Genomic DNA, 27,485 nt, shown 5'->3' on the forward strand with positions numbered 1-27,485 from the left:
ATCGCCACGCCCCTGACTTCAGGATCGGTCCCAATTGGACGTGTGGCGCAGAGACCCGCCCTCGCTTACGCGTCCGGCCGCGGCGAGGAGAGAGAGTCCGGCGGAAGGCCCCGCCGGGAGGTGTGGTGTGGAGTAGAGACCCGGAGCGTGGGAACCAGTGCCCCACCGAACTGCTGCTGCCGGGCCAGCCGAGGGCCCCCATCCCCAACCCGTCCAGCTCTCAGGCGTGAAGAACTACAACTCCCAGCATGCCTTGAGCCCGACGATCCGGGACGCTGAGGCGGGGTCGGGCCCTCCAGTCTCCCCCTCCCCGCCGGCTTTCCTCACGGGTCCTCCTGGCTCTCCCGGCCGCGCGCGGAACTGGGACTCGAGCCATGGAGGACGCGTCGCCTCCGCTGCTGAACAACAGCAAGCCACACCTGGAGAAGCTAACCCTGGGGGTCACCCGTATTCTGGGTGAGTGGCGGCGGCGTGCCTGGGACGGAGGAGGGAGGGCCGAGGCGACCGGGACGCGGTGAATTCGTGGTTGAATGGGGAAGGCAGGGGAGCCGGGTGCGTGCCGGGCGGGGAGGGGGTTTGCCTGCGAGCGTGTTCCGAGGCCGAGCCGGGAGGGGTTCCCCTCGCCCACCCTGCCCTCCTGGGCCCGAAAGGACACGCGGATGCTGGGCAAAGCGGTGTCCGCAGTCAAGGCAGTGACCTTGACACCCCGGGGCGGGAGAATGAGCTGGGAACTGATGCAGCCTGCCTTCCCGGGACTACCTGCAGCGATCCCCAAAAGATCCAAGCTCGCACTGCCCAGGACCTCGAGTTTGTCTTCCACCCTCCATCGAGTGAGGGATGTTATACCACTGTACTGGACGCGAAGATGAAAGAGAGAAAAAGACAAGTTATGTAGGGGCCGGGGCCGGGGGTGGAGAGACACTAATAATCTAGCAGCCTGAAAAAAGAGGTCAGAGAGGAACCGGCCTTCCTGGGAAGTTAAGAAACACGTCCCAGAGATGTAGCTAGCTAGAACCGGAGAGAAGAATGGCTACCCAAACCTTCTCATTGGCATTATAATAAAATGCACATTTCTCTACCATGACCCACAAGTCCATGTTTGAGCTGTTCTCTTCTTTCTGTTTTCGCCACGGTGGCCATCTTGCTATTAAGGCCATAACCCTAAAACACATGTAGCTTGTTCTTGCTTCAAGACTTCTGCAGTTCCCTTGGGCTTCCATTCGAAATTATTTTCCTCTGAATGTCCCTTACATCATTTGGATACCTGATCAAATGAGCATTACCTCAGAAAAACAATTCCCAAGTGAAGTTTCCAACACCCTTTCCTTTTTATGGCTTCCTTTTTCTTTTTCATGAGAGTAGCCCTTAGCACTATTTGAAGTTATTCATGTTACTGTGATTTAAATTTGTCTCTCTGTAATAGAAGTTCACTAACAAGTATGATTTATCCTAGGAATGTGTAGTTTCATATTGAAAATTAATGTAACATAACTTTAATAGAATAAACAATCCACATAATCATCTCAATAGATGCAGAAAATCCACTTGACATAATCCAACACCCTTTCATAATGTTAACTATGAAAAAGAAAAACTTAAACGAATAGAAATAGAACTAGTTCATCCTCATAAAGGACATCTGTGAAAATATCATGGTTGACATCATGTTGAGAGACTGGACATTTTTCTCTTCATATGAGAAACAAAATTAAAACATGCCAGAGGTCTAGAAGACCACACCAAGTTTTATGATTTGCTAGGCTTACAGAACTGAGTGGGTAGTCATACTTTTGGCTGTGATTGTTTACAGCAAAACCAGTAAAGGAACAGAACATGAAGAAGTCAAGAAATTCAAGCACAAACTTTCAGAAATTCCCAGTGCAACCACTTGGGACATGCTTAATTCCTCCTGCAGAATGTTATGACATGTTTTCACTAGGGAAGCTTATCTGAGCCTAGATGTCCAAATCTTTTATTAGCAGTCACTCCTGTTGACACCCTTTACTTATCATATACCAAGTTCCAGATTCCCCAAAGAAAAGCACATAGTCATTATAAAACATTTTGTTTGCTCTAGCAGTTTGGCCAGAGAATAATGGGAACTTTAACTGACAGTTTCCCAGGTGTCAACACCAACAATCTTAGCCCTATAATATTTTATCCTTGTATAATAAGAATCCACTCTTGATGGGGGAGAATGATGGAAGGACACTGGTTAAGACATCCTACACATGAAATGACATGTTGAATTGAAACTTTGTACAACTATCTATAGATGGCAGAAAATACATTTATTGTTAAAAATCCACTCTTACTATTCCTAGTCAACATTGTACTAGAAGTTCCAGCCAAGGCAGTTAGAAAGGAAAATGAAGTAGATATCCAAATTATAAAGGAAGAAGCAAGGGTGTCTTTATTTGCAGATGATGTACTTTTGTTAAAAGAAAAAGTCTATGAAAAGTAAAAATAAAATTAAGAAAACAGTTATATTTACTATTGTTATCTAAAGGGATAAAATAGAAATTAGTTACATGACTTGTGCACTGAAAGCAACAAAAGACTTGAAAACATTAAAGGAGAGGTTGGAGGCATGCTTCCAACCTACTGCCAGCCAATGAGCAAAAGTATCAAATACCACGTTTGAACCTTTAATAAAAAAAAACATTAAAAAACACCAAAACAAATGAGAATCCATTCCATGTTTACGGATTAGAAGAGTTAGTATTAAAATAATTCTCCCCAAATTGTTCTGCACATCTAGAGTCTATAATTACTGTCAAACCTCACCTGTCTCTTTTGCAGAAATTGACAAATTAATCCAATCCCTAAATTAATATTGAAATGCACACCTATTAGCCTGGCCATATTTAAGAAAATAGACATAGTAAATGTCTAAGTCTAAATGACTAAGATGTGAAATTGTAGCTACTGTTGGGAATATAAAATAGCAGGGAAACGAAGAATTTGACCCTTCCTCAAAAGTTATTTTGTTTGTTTTCCAGTCCTGGGATTTGAAGTCAGTCCTGGGCTTTATCCCTGAACTTCTTTTGCTCAAGGCTAGTGCTCTATCACTTGAGGCTTTTTGGTAGTTTAGTGGAGAGAAGAGTCTCATAGACTTTACAGTCCAAGCTGGCTTTGAACTGCAATCCTCAGGGCTGAGCCTCCTGAGTAGCTAGGATTACAAGGGTGAACAACTGGTGCCCATCTTCCTTCCTCAAAAATCTAAGCACACAGTCTAAGCAATTTCATTTCTAGTTATCTTTCTAAGGCAAATATAAATGTGTTTACACACAAAACACTTGTACACTAATATTTTATCATTATTGATAAGTCAGTAGAAACAACCCAGTCCATCAGCTAATGAATGAATATACAAAATGTGATATGTACATATCACATAAAAAGAAGTGTATTATTGGTGAGTGTTTGGAGAAAAAAATGATTGCAAAACAGTTATGTCTATATGTATAATTCTATTCATATGAGATATCCAGAATAGGCAAATTTGTAGGACCTAAAAGTAGATTACTGGTTAGAGGCTGATAGGAGAGGAGTGAGTCTAGTAACTGCTAATAGGTATGAGGTTTCTCTTAGGAGTAAGGTGTACATCTCTAATAAATTTTGAAATGGCAGATTTTATGATATGTAAATCATCTTGTGGTATGTGAATAGTTATTTTTAAAATAAAAGAATTCCTGCTCTAAACCATTGGAATGTGAAGCTGACAAAATATCACACCTTTGATATATTAAGTGACAAATAGATTATCTGGTGAACCTAATCAGAGGAGCCCTATAAAACAGAGTGTTAATAGGAAGGGAAGTCAGAGACTTGAAGCATGAAAAAAATAGGTAGGACTACATGGCAAGGAATACAAACTGAATGTAGCCCCTACCAACAGCAAAGAAGGAAATGAATCCTTCAGGTATGCAACCACAAGGAATTCTGTCAAAACAGGAATGAGCTTGCAACTCCAAACTCCAGATGAAAGTACAGCTGACACCTGATAAGCCAGTATAGCTGGTGTAAGGATAGATCAATGATTTCAGCCTAAGCAGAAAACCCAGTCATATTGCACCAGTTCAAGCTACAGAACTGCTAATTTGTGATGTTTATTCAGCAATAGAAAACTAATTCCTCCAAATCCTTTAAATAGAGCAAATGATATACATAAAAAAGAAACACCGTATGGTGTATACACAATTATAAAAGATGAGAGTGGAGAAATATGTTACAACAAATATAATTGGTTGTAGATCATCTGCTAATTAGAAAAAGACTTAAATCTGGCTCAAAAGCCTATTTGTTGTTTCCAAAAGCATACCTAAGGTGAACTAGTTGGATCAGTTTGCCTTACAAGTTAGCAAATAAGATAGACTTAATTCCCTAGGGTTCCTTGTGCACAATAATACACTGAGAAAGTAGTACTCCTAGGGATAATTTCTAACACTGATCAACAAGAAAAGACATCAGGTATAATCTAGGGAATACACATACGTACTAAAGTTTGTCTAACTGTGATTGGTACCATAGGATATATTCCTTTCTTAATCAGTGAAATGTATCAATTATTTCTCCCTGAGGAAGTTAGCTTAAGACTCTGATCACAATGGCAAAACAGTTGGCCCTATCTATGAGAGTTTCAGACTCCCAGAAAGATGGCATGTGTTCAGTGTATTTTATAGAAAACAGATGGTTGGATCTTGCCTTTTGATCCAACTATCCAATCTATATGTTTGATTGTTCGAATTGAGAAGTATGTGCTAGATTGTATTTTTTTACCTCCAACTGTGATGTTGTGTCTCTTCTGTTCTTCCTGTGTTTATTTGTTCATCCGGTAGGATCTCTGTTTTCTCTGTCTCTCTCATGTTCATGTTGATCTTCTGTACGCAGCATGTTTTTGAGTACTTTCTGGTGTGCTGGCTAGGTAGTAATAAATTGTTTTAGTTTTTGTCATAGTTTTTGTCCTTCATGTATAAATGAAAACCTTGCTGGGTATAGTATTCTCAGCTGGCAGCTGTTCTCCAACAGCTTCTTTTCTGATTTGGTCTGTTGGGTGTTCTAAAAGCCTATTGTATCTAGTTGTATCTAGTTGGGCTTCTCCTGTTAAAGATTTGGGGAGTTTTCTGGTATTCTTCTCCTTTTCAAGATTTGGGGAGTTTTCTGGTATTCTTCTCCTTTTCAAGATTTGGGGAGGTTTCTGGTATTCTGTTAACTATATTTCCTATAACTTCAGCTGACCACTCTTCTCTTTCCTCAGTACTTAGCCACAAATTTAATCTTTTAATTGAGTCCTGAAGTTCTTTTCATACTACTTTCCTGCCTTCTGGACTTTTTTGTATGTTTATTTCTTCCCTCTCTATTATTCTTCAAGCCTAGAAACAATGTCTTCCATGCTATCTGTTCTGCTGTGGGAGCTTTCTAGTTTGGTTTAATCGTTCTTCAGGATTTCTATTTCTTTACTGAAGTTGTTCTTCAAGTCTTAGATAGACTTGTTTATCTTTTCCTTCTTGTTCTTTTTTAACAGTGTAGCTATATTTTCATTGGATTATTTTACATTCTATTGGACTTCATTTAGCTTTCTGTGTTCTTCATGAAGTCTTTCTTTATTCTTTAAGTAGCCTCATCCCATTCATGAAATTCCTTGTAGAGGTTTTCTATCTTTTCATTGAACATTCTTATTAGTCGTTCTTTGCGCCATGAAAGAGGTTTCCACTAGTTCACTATCTTTCTCTTCCTTTGTTGTATGGTTGTTTTCTGGGGTATTATATTTCCCTGATTTCTTATATTCCTTGTATTTCTGTGATGTGCTTTACCCACTTGAAGACCTTTTTGTTAATGACTTTGGGATACCTGAAGTCTTTCTGGTGGGCTGTTCTCTGTGCTCTCTGTTGAAAAGGTAGTCCATACGTTCGTAAGGCATGTCCCTTTATTAATGTGGGGTATATGTCAGCTCTAATAGCCCAGTCTAGATCTGTTAAACGCTTACATACAGTGGGGTAGTAGTTTGCTTTACCTACATGTGCAGTCTTGCTATATCTTCATAAGATTGGGTTTTTATGGTAACATTGGGGTTAGAATTCTTTGAGGTAGGAGGAATAAAGCAAGAGATAGGGTGTAAGGTGGGTAGTGAGATTGAGAATGGAATTTACTTGGTGCTGGTATAGAGATCAGTTGTGATGGATGTGAGGGCTTGGTGTAAATAGATAATAGTAGGGTTCTAAGGTAAGATAGGATGAGGAGGAATAGTTTGCCAGAAAGATCAACAAAGAAAAGAAAGAATTTTTAAAAAGAGGGAGAAGAATAAAAAAGAAAGAAGACACAAAGTATAATCAAGGAACCAACTCCACTCCTGCCCCCAACCCCCGAAAAAGAAAAATTGAAGTCTCAACCTTTAAAAATTATGAAACCAACTTTAAACAACCCAAACCAAATGGTGATATCCATACACGGAAGAAACTATATACTTTAAGGAGAAAGAGAAAAAAATTTAAAAGAAGATTTAAAAAAGAAAAGAAATCCCAAAGTGAAGCAGTATTTTGTCTTTGTAGAGGGTTTGAGGGGTTTTTCCCCTTACTAAGTTTTCTCTTCAAGAAAATCTGCACTTCCAATCTGATCAGCTCTCCAGACTGGCTTGGATGGGTTTCATTCAACCCTTTGTTCCACAGCCCTTGTCACTGCTTGAGTGATGGGGCCTATGTAGAAACCAGCACTCTCATCCACCAACTCTGTGGGCAGTCTTCAGGAAGTGGAGGGGCTTCCACAGCCTTTTCTCACTGTTTACCTGGGGCCAGGGAGGGAGCTGTTTACTCACTTGCCAGCTTAGGCCACAGGCTGGCTTTTGCGATTAGAACATGGTTCCATTGCAGTCCTTCTTTTCTGGCATTGAGCTGGGGGATAGGTCACTCACAAACACCCCCTGCTGTTCTGTGGGGTAGCTGGCTGCTGGCATGAAGTTCCTTTGTTTACTGCTTCTCTGGAGCCAGATGTACCTCCATTTGTGTCCTTTTCCATATCCTTCAAGCCTGCAGTTTTGTTTCCCTCATGTGATGTTGTGGTACAGGGGGTGGAGGAGGCACAGACCCCTGTCTGTAGCAGCAGCTCATCACTTTTTGCCAGCCTGCAGGTACTGCGTACTGCGTACTCTAAGCTGCAAGTTGTAGCCAAGTCATGCAGTGCTGTGGATCTGCAGTCCTTTAAGTGTGGATTTTGTTTCCTTTTTCTCCTGTTTTAGAAGTTTAACATTTGCTATATCTTGATTGGTACTAAACTCTGACCACTTATAATTTTCCTGACATCCTCACTTGACCTGGATTTCTTGCTAAAGCTCCATACCTGCAATTGATCAAAGGGGGTTCTGACTTTTCCCTGTCACTACTTGGCACTTTCCTAGAATCCCTGTGGTCATAATTCCTAAGTCATGTAAATAACAACATCCTCCAACCTGCCTTTCATGTCTTGACCAGTCACCTTTTCTGAGGCAACAAACTCAAACTATGTATTTCTGTCGTCGTTTTAGTTGCAGGCCACAGGAAACATTCTAGCGAGATTAAGGCTAGAAATACACTTCAGTTATGGAATAAAGAGATTACTGGGCATTAGTACATACAAAATCAGAGGAAGAAGATTACAGATAGTAAGAACCTAACTGAGGGAAAAAATGCGCTATTAAGAAGTACATGCAGCTAATGTAAGAAACAAGTTGGGAAATTGGGAAATTACTTTTTCTGTGCTTTCACTACATCAGTGCCTTACCTCATGAGATCAAACTACCTCTGAAATTACTCTGAGAAGACTTCATCTCTTTTTTTGCCCACTACCTCACCTGCTTATACTTTCAAAACCTTCCTTTTAGGAAATTTGTTCACCTGGGAATCTAGCTTTAATGGGATCGGTGGGATGTATTCTAGCTGTTCTGTTTCAGAAATACATGAATACTCTCTAGAAAGAGCAGAAGTGGGTATTCATTGAACCAGCATGCAGTAAGTCCAACATTATTTTTCAAGGCCTTACCAGTTGGGTATCATTTCTAATGTCTTCTTATCACTTGTTCAGTTTTCACTGACCTCCTCCTGCCCTCAGCTCCTGGTCCTTAGGGAAGTATCACTCATTTTAAAACATAGTTCAATATTACTTTGGATTTTTCACTTTTGTTCCATGTCTGTCTTGTTAAACTAGCAATAAATTTCTGGAGATAATGTCTTCTGCTTAAATTCTTAATTTCTAACAATATGTCCTCACTCAAACTGAGGACTTACCTAGTCCTCCTTAAATACTGGAGAGATGGTTGACTCAAATTGTTCCTTCTAGAACATATATTTCAGTTAACTATTGCTGGGTTATTACCACCATCAAAGCATAGTGGCTTAAAGCAAGTTCCTAGCTTTCTCAGTTCTGTGGACTGGCTGAATTTAGCTGGGTTACTTCTGATTTTGGATCTCTCAAAATTTTGAGAGAATCAAATTGTTTGCAGTTAGATTTAGAATTAGTGGACAGCTTCTGTACTCATATATCTGGTATCCTTAGTGTTCTTCAGCATGGTATCTCTCATCAGTGAAGTAGCCTGGATTTATTATATAATGGCTTAGGACTCAAGAAAGGAAAAACCTTGATTCCCTAACAGGCACAGCATATCATATTTGATTGTCATTAATCAAGACAGTTACAGATCAAGTCCAAATTCAAGGAGAGGAGAAACTTTGCTTCAAAGGAAAGAAATGGGGTGGGTATACAGGGAAAGAAAGTGCTGAATAGTATCCAACTTTGGAGCAAACTCTACCACATAGTTTAAACAGTGAATAATATTATATAATTACATATAATATTTTACATATATATGTATATATATTTTTATAGCCGTAGACACTAGAATTCCATGAATGTATGTATTCAGGATCAATCTCTATGCAACCTGTAGGGATAGGCAGCATCTTCCATTCTACTCTATCAGGGACATAGCAAAGACTCAGGTTTAATGGCTTGAAGTTCACAATGTCATTTTGCTCTAGCACTATGCTCTGTGTCTTAAAAAGAATACTGAACCAAAGCAGGAAAAATGAATACTTTTTATTTTTCAAAAACTTTCATTTCTGCTTCCGCACCAAGGGAAGTAATTATCCTGTACAAAGAAAAGTGAAGATTCATCTCTGTTAGTATAACTGCATTAAGAAAGACTAAGATAGCCAGAGTGCAGAACTCTTAGTCCATACATTGAACTATTTTTCTGCATCTCAAGATTTGAGTTTTCTGAGAATGTAGAGGGAATTTTATTATGCATAGAAAAAATATTGGCATAATTATATAATCAGAAAACCACATAAAACTAGAAGTCTACCATTGTCCTAGAAAATTTAAAAACTCAACTTCATTAAATTCATGCTTATATTGTCTAGGTTTCATAGTAAGAAAAAACCTGAGGGGGAGAGATTAATAATATGAATATAATATAGTATATTTGGTACCAACTCTGGAAGTGTTGGGAAAATCAGATTATTATGAGCTGGAGTAATCTGAAATCATTTTGTGGAGGAGGTAGCACTTCATTGTGGACTTGATATAAATAGAATTTGGGTAGGTAAAGAAAATATGGACACATTTGGGTATATATATCAGGAAAGGGATCCAGCATAATTGATTAAGAGTACAGATTTGGTTGAGGAGAGGTTGGAAGGATAGAAGTAGTAAGAAAAGTGACACTACTGCAGACAAAATTTGTACTAGGGAAGAAGATAAAATTTAACAAATACAAGGCACCTGTCTTCTAGACAAAATGAGAACTGAGTAAGATTAGAAAGGAAAGATACTGTTGTAGTGTGCTAAGGATGGATCAGAGGAGGAAGAGATTTTTGTAGATTGATTAAAACTTACAGTGGTAGGAATAATTATGCAGTATCATGAAAAGATAAGGTAGATGAACTTTGAGTTAGTTTGCTAAGGCTACTGTACAAAATACCACATCCTAAGTGGCTAAGAGTAGCAGAAATTAGTCTTTGACAGTTCTGAGGCCTAAAGTCTGAAATCACAGCTATCAGGGTTTACTTATTCTGACACATCTAAGGGATGGATTCTGATCCTGCCTTTAGATCCTTTTTTTCCCCTGGTAATTTTCCCATAGTGTTTGGCTGTAGCTCTTCCTGCTCCTCTTCCTCTTCTTTGTCTTCTACATGCATCACTCCCATCTTTGATCTGCACATAGCTGTATTTTTTTTCCATCTGTATATCTGTCTCTTCACATGATATTCCTTCTACAAGGAAACCAGACATAATGGGCTAGGGATGTGTCCTCCAGCATAAACTCATCTACACTAATTACATTTCCAAATAAAAGTTATGATTTTGAAATACTGGGTATTGATATTGAAGTCTTCACCATACCCTTTGGGAACAAGGACAAAATTCAAGTCACAATAGCTTTCCTTCCAGATTTTAGTTCTTAGACTAGGAACTTCAGAATTGTTGAGTGTGAACAAATGGAGAATGTGCAAGGCTGTATTAAAATCTCTGTTCTTTGGTGAGGCTTCTTTTTTACTTCAGAGTTGGGGGGTAAAGCACAGCTCCGCAAGGAGAAAATGTCCAGATTATTTGAAGACCTTTTCCTGTTTTAAGAATGTAGAAGTGTGAATTTATTTTTAATATATTTCCAGATAAATCTAGTTTTCATGATAGCCTAGCTTCTAAATCCTGGATCTCATAGAATAGCATATTATGTTCAAGATTAGTTTTATTTAGAAAGCTAGCAAGCAGATTATATGTCTCATAAAAGTTAATGAATGACTAGTCTTTATTTCTTTTTAACCATATCATATGTATATATACTTAGCTTGCCACAAAGATATATAAGATATATGTAGAAGCCAAGTGGTAGTGGCTCACACCTATAATCTTAGTAGTAAAGAGGCTGAAATCTGAGGATTGTATTTTAAAGCTAGCACAGGCAGGAAAGTCTGTGAAACTCTTATCTCCAATTAACTACCAAAAAAGCCAGAATGGAGCTGTGTCTCTCAAGTAGAAAAGCACAGGGACACCACCTAGGACCTGAATTCAAGCCCCAGGACCATCACAAAAAAAAAAAATTAAAAGAAGATATATGTAGAGTATAGAATATTTTCGTAATGTTTTTCAAGTATACTATATCATTCTAAGCTATGGAACTGTCTTCAAGAGACATTCATCTAGTTTGTAGCTTTCATCACAGGGGATATCTTGCTAATCAGAGATACCAGACAGTTCTACAGTTTTCATCAGCAGTTAGCCAACTAGTAGTAAAGAAATATGTGATGATATGCCTATTGCAACAGAGTCTTTTTTCTGCCTTCAGAATCTTCCCCAGGTGTGACAGAGGTTACAATCATAGAAAAAGCACCTGCTGAACGTCATATGATTTCTTCATGGGAACAAGTAAGTGCTGCAATGTGGAATACTTTTCTCCCAACAAAGAGAAATCAGCTTAAATGCCCCCTGAGAAGGAAAGATCAGATCAGGAAATATATTTCTGTATCTGGGCACACCTGCCTTCCATGTCATTTTCTCAGCATGAAGTATCTCCTGTGACTTCTGCTAATCCTATGGATACAGTGGATATTTGAAGTTGTATATGACAAAACTAAAAGTCCAACAGAGAATAGAAAAGAACTTGATCTATATAAATAATCAACATATGTCTAAGTGTTACAGGTAACTTAACCAGATCCATAGCTAGAACCTAATTTTTCTCTGATCATTTGGTCAGTATAACTTTTAAGCTCCTAAAATGATCCAAGTACTATGCTTGCTATTGAGCCTTGGGGATTTTTTAAATAGTAATTTTTAATAAGGCACTGTTCTTACCTGCTGATCTTGCTGTATAAGGCCAATATAGATTTTTATAAGCATAAATACAAACTGGATTAAGTAAAGAGACGTAAAGGGAAAAACATCCAGAGAAACTTTGAGAAGTTGTTAAGCAGGCAGATGGTATCTGTGTGAAGGTTTCAACATGGAAGGATTACATTATTCCAAGAACATAACGAAGGAACACAAGAGAAGGGAGCAAGAGAGAGATCAATGAGCCCTAAGACACGTAGGGCTTCATAGATTAGCAGACTGCTCTTTATCTTGGGAGCAAAAGGCAGCCAATGAATTAAGTAGGGAACTGGGAAAGTCAGTTTTCTGCTTTAAAAAAATCACTTGGTAGAGTGGCAGATGTATTTGACTAGGGGTGGCAGCTAAGAAATTACCTTGTCATTTAATAAGTGGCTTCAAACATACATGCTATTTCCTGCAAGTGAATAATAACCTTTCAGGGTGCATATTGGTATCTTTATTTTATAGATAAAGTCAGGCTTGAAGTGGTTAAGAATCTGTCTGTGTCATACAGTTACCCAGGGGCACAGAGCCTGAGTTTGAACTCTGAATGCCCTGCCTCTAAACGCATGGCTTATCTACACTACATGCTTCTGTCTAACAGAAGACAGTGCTGTGGGAGTCTTGCCCAATAGTCAGGCAGCTTATGGGCATGTGCTCAGTTCTACCAGCATGATTCTTCTCTTTGGCTCAAGCCAGTAGCAACTCAGTAAGTGGAAGTTGAGGGTTTTTTCCCAGGACTTCAGCTCATAAGCACATCTACTTTTCTCATGGCTTCTCTCAGTCCCTCTGTATTTCAGTTCATGTTAAGCTTATTTTTGTTTTTTTTTTTAAATTTTAATCAAGAAATAATTATGGGGTTCCTGTGATATTTCAATACATACATTGTAGAATGCTCAATCATACTAATTATCATATCTATCACCTCAAACCTTATTATGTGTGGTGAGAACATTTAAAATCCGCTTAGCTATTTTAAAATAGAGTACATATTGTTCATTGTGGTCACCATACTTTGCAGTAGGTAGAACACTAGTACCTCTTAAACCATTGACCAACTTCTCTCTTTCTCCCATCCATACCCTTCTACCCTCAACCTCTGTTACCCACCATTTTATTCTACATCTATGAGTTGGACTTTTGTAGATTCCACATATAAGAGAGATAACAAGGTATTTGTCTGTGCCCAGCTTATTTTCACCTTACTGAAATGTCCATATTATCCAGAGCACTGGTTTATAGATTCCACTTCATCCCCATCAAAATTACCACGTTACTTTCACAGAAATAGAAGAAACAATCCCAACACTTATATGAAACTATAAATGACTCTGAACAGCCAAAGAAATCCTGACAAAAAAAGAAGAAAACTAGAGATGTCACACAGTGAGATTTCAAAGTAAATCACAAAGCTATAGTAATCAAACAGTACGGTACTAATATTAAACAGACACATTACCCAGTGAGGTAGCTCATGCCTATAATTCTAACTATTCCAGAGGTTAAAATCTGGAGGATTATGGTTCAAAACTAGCCCAGCAAAAAGTTCATGGGACACCATTTCAGTCAATAAAAAGCTCAGGGATACATGCTTGTCATTCCATCTGTGTGAAAACAGGAAGATCCACAGTTCAGGCAGGAGGTCCTGAGTTTACCCATTCTCTAAAAAAAAAAATAGATTCATTTTTCAGTGTTGAACTCTTATAAGCTGATCCTTTTCCTATTATTTTTGTAGGTTTGTTTTGTTAACATTATTAGAAATAACACTGAAAGATGTGGCTGAGACCTGGAGCAGTGGCTCATACTTATCATCTCAGCTACCTAGGGAAGATAGATAGGAAGATCCATAGACCAAGGCTGGCCCTTGGAGTCTGAGGGAGACCCTATCTGTAAAAAGAAAAAAGGAAGAAGAAAAGACAATATGGCTGGGGACATTCCTTTGTTCTTTTGGCTTCAGTTCACTGTTTAAGAACTACCTCAGCCAGGTGCTGGTGGCTTACACCTGTAATTCTAGCTACTCAGGAGCCCAGAGAACCTAGAAATGGTATCCTGAAAGAGCTAAATGTGGCGGGGGGAAGGAAATGAAGCACTGTATCACCTGGGTGTCTCGACCTGAAAGATGTGTAGTAAAGCAGCTGCAGAGCCAAGGCCCATCATTTATACTAAGACAATAACTTGCTATTTTTCATGAATTTGACTTGAAAATTTATCTTAGTACTTGAAAAAGTATTGATTTCTCCAAATTTTTCCTATGTTTATGAATTGTGCACTTTAATACTATTATGAAATCCCATGATTTTTTTCTTCAAATAAATAAATACCAAAAAATAATCCCTAGTACTAGAATTTTCTAGCTTAATTTCAAGATGAACAATACCATGTAATTTACGAGACAAAAAGACTAGTTTCCTGGTCTTCACCACTAGATGGCACTAGTAATTAAAACCTTCAGTAGCTGGCCTTTTGACACTAAAGAAGGATGAAGAATCTTGTCAGAAGACTGTTAAGTGGCCTGAGAATGCCTTAAATTTCATTTCTTCTTAAAATTTTATTGTAAAGATGCTATACAGAGGGGTTACAGTTACAAGAGTAAGGCAATGAGTACATTACTTGTCAATCATTGTTACCCATTCCCTTGTGTTATCCCACTATTCCTACCCTCCCCCACCTCCCACACTACTCCTTACCCCACCTCACCCCCACCCCCCGCCCAAAGTTGTAAAGTTCATTTCCAGTATACTGTCCTGTGGGTATCCTTGTTGTAATGAGTCATCCTGTGTCCTTGTTTCAGGGTTTTCTTATTCTCCTTCCCCTCCCCAGATTAGACAAATGTATATACAAGATGCAGGGTCCCAAAATCAAGTACAGTGACAACAGGGGATATACCATAGGGAAAAGAACATACAAAGGAAACAACAACAACAACAAAATCACATGGTACACTTGAAATGGTCTTTTAATTTCATTTCTGTGAAACTGGCAACAAGGAAAAAATATAGAAACTGCTCAGAATGCATGTTCTATTAAAAACTTGATTTACTAATATGACAACTATAGGGTATTTAATAATCCAGACACACTGCTTTAAAATCACTGATTAAAAACCCCCACAAAACTCATGTGCAGTTCTTGAAGGTGCTGTGGCTGCACATCACAGTACTTTCCTAGTCCTCTCACTTTCCGTCAGGTTTACACCCTCCCATCTCTATGTAGTGTTTTGTAGATTCAGTCTTATGTTAATTCTGGAACCTAGATTCAGAGTTTAAATAACATACTCAAGGCCAACCAGCTAATGGTAGAATTCAGAAGTTTACTCTTTCCTTGCTTTATAAGAGTTTCCTACACACAGAACACCTAGACCTGACTTGACAGTGTTACCTAAAGCATACTTGACTGACACAGTTGTCAATATCACATCTTAGGTGGGTCAAATAACCTAAAAGTTTGGACACTTACTAATAGTTGCTCCTTTGCCTCTATAACCACTTCTAGAAGTCACTGTCAATGGCTTCTGAAATGAAACTAGGAAACTCATCCTTTTGTGTGCTCCAGCAATTTGAGTTGACTAGAACTGGTTAGGTTCATGCCAAGGCATGAATTAGTTCAAATTTAGACTTGTTTCTCTGCATCAACAGTTCATATGATTTGTTTATATATATGAAACATCTATGTATGTCTTACTATAATTTTTTTCACTAAGAACTATCCAAACTAGAATAGATTTATTATATTAAGTGCTCTGGATATGCAGTCTCGGCTCTAATGAATAACTGTTTTAGCCAATAATTTGTTTCTGAAAGTATTAAATGATGGCAATGACTGTTGTGCTCTTATGTAGTCAGACTTCACTTAGGACCTCCTCTCAGCAGGTGCTGCTTCAGCTTGTTACCTTTGGGCTCCTACTCTAGCTAGCTATTGCATATCATAGCAAAACAGACATCTAGTTTGCTTATCCAGTGAGGCAAAAAAAAAGTCAGTAGTAAATTGGTGACTCTTGGCAATAGTGTCCTCAGTGCCTTAAGGCTATAGCCCTATACTCTCTTTTCTAGCCCTGACCTAACATTCAGCTACTTTGTGCTTCTAGAAAAATAACTGCGTGATGCCTGAGGATGTGAAAAACTTTTACCTAATGACCAATGGCTTCCATATGACGTGGAATGTGAAGCTAGACGGTGAGTTGGCCTCCTTGCTGTGGAAGACATATTTCCTGGAGGAGAGTTTGGATGGAACAATTCTGTGAGGGCCCTTTCAACTTTTCAGTCTTTGAATTTAGACAGCTTTGTTAGTGTTTCTCAGGTGCCACATCCAGGTTTGTCTCCCAAACCTAACATACCATCAGTGCTTTACTTCTTACCATCCTGTTCCAGTGACTAGATGAGTATTATCATCTGGAAGCTCAAATTAGAGGACTCCTATTGGAATAAGATGGAGCAAAATATTAGTTCCTACACAAAGAACCCAACCAACTCAAACTTAAAGCCTTGAGTACTACTGTTTGGAGCAAACTTCTCTGGGTAAGAAATATATATCCCCTAGACTCCTTCCTTTATTCTCATTATTGTGAAGACTTCAGGTCTGAAAAGCAGGACCTTTCCTCTCTTTCTATATCACCTTAGCCTAAGTGACCATCCTCCTTAGTTTGTAAGCTATCATCTTGGCTAAGTGTGTCTAGCCCAAAATATTTGCATTGGAGGCATAGGAACTTAAACTTTGCACATGTTACAATTTGTGAGTGCTATGTAGACATGAAATGCTCTTATAAATATTCATAAGCTAGGAAATCTTGTCCTGTCTGGGGTTCAGCCTATTCATGGCACAAACTTACCAGCACTTTTCTCTGTCAGCCCTTATTGCCTCCAAGTCCAATGACATCTGCAGATCTCCTTTGGCTTTTGGAAACTTGAATACTTCCCCACTGCTATCCCTGAGAAAGAGTGACGTCTGGTGCACAGCAGGCCTACAGAGCTGATGACTTCTCATCTTCATGCCTCTGTTTCCTGCCTATATATCTGAGTTCCTGTGTGTGTGTGTGCGATTCCCAAAGCCTTCCTACCTCTTCTGTAACTGACATTAGTGTGTAGTTAAATCTTTTCCTTTAATGGCCTAGAAACTATCTGTCACTAGCATCAGTACCCTGTTCTATAGTATAGCCATCAACTTTGGAATCTGGAGCAACAGACAAGGGACAGAGACTAGACTGACACTCCTTTTTCCATATCAGGCCGTTCCTTTCAGGAGTCTGCTGCAGAGATGTTTCATGAATATTTTCATGAATGAGTCCCTGTTGATTATAAAAATATGTTATATAATTTAATGTTTGCAGTCTTGGTCTTTATTCCTATTACCATACCCATTCTTTACTGTGTAGTTCAAATCAGTGATAGAAAAGGCATAAGAAACCTCAGATAAACTTTAGCAGTCTTTTCTCCTTGATTCCATGATCTATATACCAGCTGTTTCATTGCCTTCAAACATAATAGTTTTTTTCAGACATCAGATTTCTAAGACTTTGTTTGCCACCCTGTGTCCATCATCCTATTTAACAATGGTTCTGTATAATTCCAACATAAAGGAAAATATGCAGTCTTACTGTTCCTTACTTAAAGCACAAATGTAGAATTGATCAAGAAGGCTGCCAGGTTGTCTCCAGATAGTAAGAGAAAATGACCAGTTAGAGGTAGAGATTTTCCAACATGAAGGTGTATAAAAAGAAGAGAAAAGGCCCACTGTAAAATGAAAGCTGTTACTCATTTGTAAAGTGTTATTCTCCATGTAAAATGTGGACTAAAACAATGGAAAGAAAAAGCAAAAATATTTTAAGCCATTTACTCTTCAAATAGCATTCCTAAATCCAGACTTCATAGTTCTGAGTACCTTTTAAAATTATTTTTGACTGAACCATGATAAATAGGTAGTATTCATCACTTCTGGCCCCTAGTTCCTTTTTGTTCTCATGAAAGGCTTATGCATTGGGGCATGGAATGAGTGATCCTCCTCTATCTCTCTCTGATTCCTCAGTCATGGACCAAACAGTCCCTGGGCTTATATGGTTCAAGCAGAAATCTTCATGATGACTATGGTAACTAAGCTTTTATATCAGTCTTTTTATGTTCCCACAGAGCACATCATTCCCTTGGGCAGCATGACAATTAACAGCATCTCCAAACTGACTCAGCTCAACCACTCTTCCATGTACTCACTTCCTAATGCACCAACTCTGGCAGACCTGGAGGATGATACACAGGAAGGTACCTAGCAGAAATTCTTTTGGGGGTTAGATATAACCAGCTTATTTCAGAACCACAGAAGAGGCTTATAGCAGCTTCTCAGAGCACTGAAACTAAATTTTTTTTTAAAGCCTATATCAATAAGGGAAATTTTCTTGAAGGAATGTCAGGGTTGGCATCCATATTTTGTTTCCTATACCCAGTTCAGTGTCTGGTACATAGTGTATTTGGTGAATGAACAAATGTAGATTAAACCACACAACAATTCAATGTCAGGAGTTTTCAGTTTCTTGTATAGAACTAAATTATGGAGCTAAAATTACTATTTTCTTCTTGGCTCTTGTCCAGAGTTCACTCATCAACTTAAAGGCTTCCTCTGGATATTAGCCAATGACCCTTTCACAGTATAGCAGCACTTTTAAAACAAGAAAATTTCTTCCTAGTGCCTGCAAATCTTTTTTTTTAGCGTCTGATTTATAATTTTTTGTATATATTTTATTGTAAAAATACTGTACAGAGGGGTTACAGTTACATGAGTAAGGTAATGAGTACATTTCCTATGGAGCATTGTTACCTCCTCCTTTGTTTTTCCCCTACCATCCCTTCCCTCCCCACCACCCGAACTCCTCCCTCCCCCCACCCAGAAGTTCTAAAGTTTGTTTTCAACATAGTGACTTGTACACCTGATTGTTACAATAGGTCAACCTGTATCCTGTATCAGCATTTTGTTATTTCCCTTCCCCTCCCCAAGTTAGAAAAATGTATATACAAGATGGAGGGCAACAGAATCAAATAACAGTGAAAACAGGGGTTATACCATGGGGGAAGAACATACAGAAGAAACAAAAATAATCACATAGTACATTATAAGTACATTAAAAACAACAGCTACAAAGATAAAACCTCTTGTGTCCCTATCTTGAGGTTCATTTCACTTATCATCATCTTATATGGTCATATGTACAAGCTTTCTGTTTTTCCTAGACATATACTAGTTATTGCAAATAAGGGAAACCATGAGACCTGTTTCTTTGGACCTGGCAAGTCTTTCCATTTCCTAACAAATGAGGAGGTATCATTCTTTCTGATGGAGGCATAGAATTCCATTGTGTATATATACCACATTTTCTTGATCCATTCATCTACTGAGGAACATCTGGGTTGGTTCCAAATCTTAGCTATGGTAAATAATGCTGTTATAAACACAGTTGTGTTGGTAGCTTTAGTATAGTCTTGTTTGTGATTGTTTGGGTAAATGCCCAAAAGTAGGATTGCTGGGTCATAGGGGAGCTCTATGTGGAGTCTTTTGAGGAACCTCCATACTGTTTTCCAAAGTGGTTGAACAAGTTTACACTCCCACCAACAAACTGCAGATCTTTTTAATGTAATCAAAGGAAAGATTACCTATCATTTCTACAGGTCCTGACCACTCTTGAGAGGAGAGACTTAGTTGAGGTATATGCACCAGGGGGAAATAACTTTGGGGGTCATTGTAGAGTTTTGTGTGCCCCATTTAGTTAGGGAAAAAATGGCTTATATTTTCGAGAGTAAGAAAGCCATATTGATTTAACCACATAATCAAAAAACAAAGGAAGGTAACATTTGCCAATCTATCTTAACACAAATAGAATGGTTCTTGGAGAGATTAGATTTATTTAAAAATGAATAACAGAATTTCAGGCTGAGAAGCATAGGCTATATAACAAGTCAAGAATATATCCAGAAAAGTCCAGGTAAGAAGGGAATTCCCTTTGGAGTTCATTGGTATCAGAAAGTCATTGCAGAAGTTGGTGTTAGCCTATTAGTGGAAGTCTTTAAGAATGTCTACGATAAATCTTGATAAAGAAAAATACATGCAGAATGAGCAGGGTGTAAAAGCAGAATATGATATGAAATTCATATCAAATGTGAAGGAATGTCTTGTGAGGTTTAGGAAGTTCTTACATCATTTAGGCACAAGCTTGATGCTCTACTCCTTCATAACCTGCCTGCTCTGTTGTTTCTGTGTGGACAAAATAATTACTTTAGTGTCAACAGCTTTTGCATTAAACTACCCTACACCAAAGAAAAATGGAAGAAAATAAGGCAGATCAGTTATTATAGTCATTCTTTAAAAGGTATAGATTAATATAAAAAGCAAAACGTGTATTATGTTTTTCAACATACTTAAGCTGATCAGGAGACCTTTCTCTTCTGGTAATAATGGCAGATATGTAAATCAGATCAATCTTCTTGCTGAACAGTAGAAAGCTGGTTAAGATTTAAAAATCGTATTCCTAAGTTTAGCATCAGAAGTAATAAGATCTAATATCAGGTTAACATTCTGAATGAGAAATCCAGGGAAGATGCTTAAAAAGTGAAGTTGCTTTTGCCTAGGGTACATTAATATATATTGAATAAACCTATGAACAGGCCAGGAAAAAAATGAAGAAACCAAAAAATATCATAATGAAATTGCTCAAAGTGAGGGAAAAAGAAAATCTTAGAAGCATCTGAAGGGAAAAGACAAGTTACAAAGACAAAGAGTAATAACTCAAAGTGAGATCAACTACTCGAAGAAAATAATTGTCAGCCTTACTCTATACCCCGTAAAAATATCTTTCAAATACGAGGAGCTTTTTATGAAAAAGCAGTCTGGCAACATGCATTCTACTTTAGGAAATCTGTCCCATATATTAAAAGTACCAGAACATAAGGATATATGCAGAGTTTATTTTAGCACTCATAGTAAAGTACTAATAAGGTGAATGTGTATATTGATAAAGAAATAGGGGAGTAAATTAAGAGTAAGCCATTTCTGCCAACTATCAAGCAACCACTAAAATGAATCAGTTACATTCCAAGACTTAGGGGACTTTCTATTACGCAGAAAACATGTGTATGCATATGTGTGTATGTGTGTGTGAGTATATATGATAGCCCATTTTTATAAAACAGTCCCCAAAAAGGAAAAGTATGACTATATCACCCCATTCAGATTTCTCTGCCTTCATGTAGTTCCAGTCCAAAGTAGTTTACTTTATGCAAGCTTCCCAGATTTCCTGACATTGTCTGTTGGTGAAGGAGAAACACAGACAAATAGGCCTAATCCATCCTAAATCCAGGGCATTTAGAGTATGGAGTATTTCCAATATAATACTTGAGAAATATGACTGAAGTCTGTGCCATTGGCTCACACCTATAATCCTAGCTATGTAGTAGGTTGAGATCTGAAAGTTGAGGTTTGGAGCCAACCTGGGCAGATAAATCCAAGAGACTCTTATCATTAGTTAACCAACAAAAAGCCAGAACTGGAAATGTGGGTCAAGTAGTATAGGTCCAGCTATGAGTAAAAATGTGAGGCTCTGAGTTTAAGCCCAGTACCAGCAAAAATATGAAATAATCCTCCTCACTGTGTTTTTCTAGTCAGGGGTATATAGATCTGTGTTTGAGTTTGTTTTAACATTACCATTAACTTCTGGGTTGCAGCCAATGAAGACCAACCAGAAAAGCCTCACTTTGACTCTCGCAGTGTGATATTTGAGCTGGATTCATGCAGTGGGAACGGGAAGGTTTGCCTTGTTTACAAGAATGGGAAACCAGGTAAGGATCATTTTATAGTTTGGGTGTAACATTGCCTGATTTTGCTTGTCAGCTTGTCACAAAAGGCACACAACTTTCTGACCTCCTGAGAAGCCATCAGGTAGGAGCCACAAATCCTTTTTGGTCCTCTCTAAGTATTCCTCACTAGATTAATTTCTTTTTTTTTTTTTGGTCGGTCATGGGGCTTGAATTCTGGGCTTGGGCGCTGTCCCTCAGCTCTTCAGCTCAAGGTAAGCGCTCTACTGCTTGAGCTATAGCACCACTTCCAACTAAATTAATTTCTAAGCCATCTTATGTAACTGTAAAACAGTCAATAGGATTAGATAATAGTCTTTACTATGAGCAATAGTCCTTTTAAAGACTCCATAGGCTCATATATTAGCTAATCATACAGAAAACATGTTATCTTCTGTAGTTCTCTAAGCAGGTTAACAACAGCTTCAAACAATCTGAGTTTCTAGGTTGTTCCCAATGGAAGTCAGGAAAAGAGGGGAGTCATGTGGTAGTTACTAAGGCTTTGTATTCTTCAGCAGCAACTTCTACCTGGCTCCCTAAAAGCAGTTCAGGTCTAGGGACTATGGAACTATGGAGGTGGACCAGGCCATACCCTAATCAGGTAGCTCTGATGGTGTAAGAAGGTACAGACCTCAGGATTACCCTTGAGGGAAGGAGAGATCTTCTGTTGGAAGAATCTTAACAAAATAGCCTTTCAGCTAAACCTTGTACTGTGGTCGGAATTATATATGGAAGAAGGAGTAAAATGAGCATCCAAGCAAAGCTACAAATGTGTAAAAGCCATGCACACACATAGAAAACTTGTGTACTTTTGAAAATATAACTGAGCTGGGGGAATGGTAAGTATAATTCAGTGAGCTACACACTTCACCTAAAGCATGAAGTAATTACACTAGACTCATGCTGAGTCTGAAGACCAGGTAGTCTAATAGGGTTCTTTAGCAGGATTTACATGGAAATGTAATAAAAGCAGTTTTGAAGAAGGAAAGGACTGGGTAATTGAGGCTCCTTAGGGAGATGTTATAGCTATGTAGATAGCAGATCAGCAGGGTTAGGCTTGAAGTGATCAGAATGGAAGGTCTGAACAGGTGTGAAGCAGGAGCTGGTCTGAGAGCCCGTTGGCTCAACCAGGATATTCCACAACATATCAGGCAGTATACCCAAGAGTGAACTGGGCTTCTTTATAGACATCTTTCAAGCAATTTGGATTCCTGAAAGACTTCTCAGAAAAGGTCTGAATCATTCAGTTTCCATAGGAAAAGCTGCAAGCATAGTAGATACCTACTGAGGGAGGGGAATGCCGAGTACTCACAGAATAGGGGCTTGAGTTTAGGGTCTTAATGTTCCTCCCGATAGTCAGAGGACAGCAGATAGATCCTTTGTAAGACTATAAAATAAACTGTCAAAAAGCAACCACTGGAAAATGGGACTGTAAGTTGGCAGAAAAAAGAAACTTAGGATTTTCTTTTACTGTGAGTGCCTATTAACTTTATAATAGACAAAAAGTGCTAAAGTGTTTATTTCCTGTATTACTTTAGGATTCGCACGAGATACTGAAATCTGGTTCCTGGACAGAGCATTATACTGGCATTTTCTCACAGATACCTTTACTGCATATTATCGCCTGCTCATCACCCACCTGGGCCTGCCACAGTGGCAGTATGCCTTCACCAGCTATGGCATTAGCCCACAAGCCAAGGTAAAAGAGAGCCTGTCATCTCAAAATGTAATATGTATCAAAATCTTTGGAGAAAAGGGTTTCAGAAAATGCCCATTCCCTAACTTCCCTATATTATTCCTCTGATATCCCAGTATCCTTCCCTAGGGGCAGCTATAGCTACTAGTTTGTGTACCTTTCCAAGAAACTCTTTGCATGTAAAGCATAAGTGCATATTTTTTGGTGCCTGTTTAATAGATATTTGAGGCTGACCACCATCTGAAACACATGCCAGGAAATCAGACTGACATACACCAGGTATTGCCAGAAGAACTTTTGACTGGAGTGTGCTGTTCTAGGCTCTTTCATAGTGGCTTACAACACTAAATTAGCAAGAAAATAAGGACTCCATTCCAATGCACCCTTTTTGTGTGTTCATCAAACAGGCTTCATTTTCCTCAAATGTCACATGACATCTTCTATCTGGTCAGTTTTGTGAGATAGCTGTGATCCAAGAAAGGCCAATATGTAGATACCCTTTGTCCTCAGTGCAACCTGGAAAGTTAGTAGGGAAAAGAATACCAGCATTGGCAACTTCCCTCAGTAAAAACCCACATTAGCATCTGGAGGAAGGGTACTGTCTAAATGACCCTAATAGGAACCAGCTACTTTGAAGACAGGATGCTCTTTCCCCTGGTAGGCCCACTAGATTCTAAGGGTTCTTCTCATACTTTATTTTAAAGGCAGTGATGCCTCATAAAATATGTATCTAATCAAGGGTTAATGCAGTCTGATATCACTTTCTCTTAATTTTAAGAGCTAATAGAGTTTGCAGACAGATTTTCATAAAAAATTTATACAAGTAGTTGAATATCTTTTAACTGAAATGTTTGGAGCCAGAAGTGAGGTTTTGTGTTTTTCAGACTTTTAATATTTGTATATAATATACTGGTTGTTGCTCAGCTTATATTGTCTTCTCCTTTTCTTTCCTACCTCTGTACCCTTCGCTCCATTACAGAATACAAAAAATGACATTTCTTCGTTAGTGACTCTGTTTCTCAATTCTGCCTTACAGCAATGGTTCAGCATGTATAAACCTATCACATACAACACAGATCTGCTCACAGAAGACACCGACTCCTTTGTGAACAAGTTGGATCCCAGCAAAGTGTTTATGAGCAAGGACAAGGCCTTAATCCCAAAGAAGAAAGGACCTGTGCAGCCTTCAGGTGGCCAGAAAGGACCCTCAGCAACTTCTACCTCTAAATCTTCCTCAGGAAATTCCATCCGAAAATGAACACACCTGCCCTTAACTCTTGCACTAGCCCCACAGCAGTGATTTCCATGTACAGATGGTGTCATCGGTAGCCCCAACCTTAGATTCTTACATGTAAATATAGGCATCTTCCTGACAGAGTCCTAGCCTTTTACTCCCAATGACATTCAGTCAGGAATTGGAAGGACATACTGAGTAAGTCCCTAGTCACAAGTGACTATCTAAACTTACATGAAAAATTCATATCTTCACTTGAATTAGCCACATTTCAAGTAGTCATGTGGCTAGTAGATTGTGTATTGGATTGCATTCTGTTCTAGAAAGTTCTTGGGGACAACACAACATTCGAATACTTTAGAATATTTTCATGCTACTGCTCCTCAGATTATTAATCCTTCCCCATCATCACCTCATTTTACTTATTTTTAGTAGTTTTTTTCAGCCAGTACTGGGGCTTGAACTCAGGGCCTGGGAGTTCTCCCTGAGCTCTTCTGCTCAAGGCTAGAGCTCTACCACTTGAGCCACAGCTCTACTTCCAGTTTTTTGTTGTTGTTGTTGTTGTTAATTGGAGATAAGTCTCAGAATTTTCTTGGCTTCAAACTGTGATGGTCAGATCTCAGCCTTCTGAATACCTAGGATTACAGCTGTGAGCCACTGGCACTCAGCTTTTGTTTAGTTTCTTATAAAAGGTTGGTTTCCTGATCAGTTTTGTGTTGTGATATTCACACATTTTGCCAAAAATGCTTCTGCTATGCTTTTATTTTACTCTGCAGAACTCTTCATGAAGAGGTTTTGATGAAGCCAGTCACTGCTTACAAAACTTTCTACCTGTTCTGCCTGTTTATATACCTCTGAGTTGTCTAGCCCCACCCTGTCTGATCCACGGCCTTCTTTAAAACAGGCAGTCCCCTAACTTAGAACAAGGTGAGGGTTCCCCAGTCCTTTGTAAGTTTCCTGATATTTAGAAATCATTTTCCCATAGGCACATAGGTCCTACATTCCTGCCAGCCCACATATATCTAACATTAGACACATGATAAATCTGAATTTACCTACTACTTCTAATGGGGTTTCTGTAGAGAAAATTGCTCAGGTTTTAATTAGGACTATCTAGATCCTCATTCTGCAGCTCCAACCAGGGGCAGAGTCACTTCTCCAATCCTAAGATCCTTGAATGGATGTATTTTGAACTGAAATCCCAGAGGTCAGAGTTCTGAAGGGCAGGGCAATAAATGACACATTCCAGTGTCATTTGGGTCTCTCAACCAGTTTGTCTAATCTTCCTTCCTTTGCACTGCGTTTCCCTGTTAATCAGTGCAGAGCTCTTCTCTCTTCCATAATCTACTAAAAGTCTCCATAATTCTTCACCTGTACTTTTGCTGTGACCCTTTGAATACTTGTGAAATTTTAAAAAAAATTTTGATTCTTAACTATAGTGATAGAGGCTCATGAAAGAATGACTTCAGTTCTTCCTACATGTACCACTTCACGATCTCTAAGGAAAACCAAGGTGAGGCATTAGCTTTCGAGGACCATGGCAAATTCTTGCTGGCTGCTTCCCTACCTCTCCCCACTTTTTTAATAGTACAAAGACTTGCAATATTGGTGTTCAAAAGTATGTTTTGAGTTTCATTTTAACAGATTTGTTCGGTTGCTTTAAAATAAATAGGATGACATGTCAACCATGCTGGTTTGCTTCTAATGGAAAATGCTGAAAACCAGGATCACTTCTTAATTTGTAGTTTCAAAACTAACCATTTATAATTCAGTCTTTTTTTTTTTTTTTTTGTCAGTCATGGGGCTTGAACTCTGGGCCTGGGAGCTGTCCCTCAGCTCTTCAGCTCAAGGCGAGTGCTCTACCATTTAAGTCACAGCGCCACTTCCAGTTTTCTGGTGGTTTATTGGAGATAAGAGTCTCATGGACTTTCCTGCCAGGCTAGCTTTGAACCAAGATCTTCAGATCTCAGCCTCCTGAGTAGCTAGGCTTTCAGGCATGAGCCACCAGCACCCAGCTAGCCTTGTCATTTTTAAATGTGTGTGGGTGGCATAAATCTATGTCAGATTTCCCCATTTAAAAAAGTATTTTAGCCCTTTTAGGTTAATTTGATTCTTACACTTCAATATTTACAAATGGCCAACAACCAAAGGGAAAACCAACCTTACCAATGTAGCATATAGCATATGACTGCTTCTTTAAGACAAGTCAAGATGAGCTGGGAATTGGGAAATCACCCTGTCTTTCATTGCAACAGATGCCTTTCCACTAGTATCACCAAGTCCATGGATGACTTCAGTTTGGGTCCAGTTCTAGATTCCACAAATGAAGCATCAGAAAAACCTGGAGAACAACAGTACCCTTCAAACCAGAGGGGATCAGTAGGGGTCTTCTAAAGGCTGTTGAAGGAAGGGACTTACGCTTGAAACCTGCCTCAGAGCACATAACAATATGCTCCAAGTAAGCCAGAACAAAAAGAAGACATGGTTTTCTTGTTCAAAAATCAAGAAAAAACTACCTTTAAAATACTAACATGTGTTTCTCCTTTGTTCCATAATCTCTTGTAACTTTTCTATTTGCTATTTAGTGCTGTTCTAAGGAAAAAATAAAACTTATGAGTCAATATGTACTTTATCATTCATTTTTATACTGTACAGTTCCAACTTAACCATTTTATCCAGACTTGACTTTAATTATGAGTAAAGTCTAGGAGAAAAAAAGATGTGAAACCCTATATTTTTCTTTTCTTTCATCCATTTCAACAAAAGTGATTGTCTAATACAAAGCACAAACATGCATAAGAAAGGCTATAGTAGGGTTCTTTGTTCATGTGTATTTCTGTCATTGCCTCTTTCTGTTTGGAATAAGTTTGGTTCAAATGGAAAGCATGGC

At 38.7% G+C, this 27,485-nt stretch overlaps 1 protein-coding gene across 3 annotated transcripts; it reads left to right on the forward strand.

Annotated features, from left to right (window-relative positions):
* Nucleotides 1-104: 104 nt before the first annotated feature.
* On the forward strand, nucleotides 105-27,401 carry Tpgs2 (tubulin polyglutamylase complex subunit 2). 3 transcript variants are annotated; one of them, XM_013014943.1, is made up of 9 exons: nucleotides 105-456; nucleotides 11,318-11,397; nucleotides 15,926-16,013; nucleotides 17,961-18,089; nucleotides 21,537-21,650; nucleotides 23,204-23,364; nucleotides 24,398-24,551; nucleotides 26,035-26,108; nucleotides 26,851-27,401. In XM_013014943.1, exons 1-9 carry the CDS (start codon nucleotides 375-377, stop codon nucleotides 26,863-26,865), a joined length of 897 nt encoding a protein of 298 aa, XP_012870397.1. In that variant the 5' UTR covers nucleotides 105-374; the 3' UTR covers nucleotides 26,866-27,401. The 3 variants fall into 3 exon arrangements, with proteins under 3 accessions (XP_012870397.1, XP_012870399.1, XP_012870398.1); XM_013014945.1 differs by lacking the exon at nucleotides 105-456 and adding an exon at nucleotides 732-830; XM_013014944.1 differs by lacking the exon at nucleotides 105-456 and having other exon boundaries at nucleotides 11,317-11,401.
* The last annotated feature ends 84 nt before the right edge of the window (nucleotides 27,402-27,485 follow it).

Source organism: Dipodomys ordii, unplaced genomic scaffold (genome assembly GCF_000151885.1).
Source record: "Dipodomys ordii isolate 6190 unplaced genomic scaffold, Dord_2.0 Scaffold25, whole genome shotgun sequence".
Lineage (NCBI taxonomy): Eukaryota > Metazoa > Chordata > Mammalia > Rodentia > Heteromyidae > Dipodomys > Dipodomys ordii.

Excerpts from the sequence above, each read along its gene's own strand:
- Tpgs2 (XM_013014943.1), top strand. The coding sequence starts at position 375 with ATGGAGGACGCGTCGCCTCCGCTGCTGAACAACAGCAAGCCACACCTG. Across the intron at positions 18,090-21,536 it reads GGAGGATGATACACAGGAAG|CCAATGAAGACCAACCAGAA; the intron begins GTACCTAGCAGA and ends TCTGGGTTGCAG. Across the intron at positions 21,651-23,203 it reads TTACAAGAATGGGAAACCAG|GATTCGCACGAGATACTGAA; the intron begins GTAAGGATCATT and ends GTATTACTTTAG.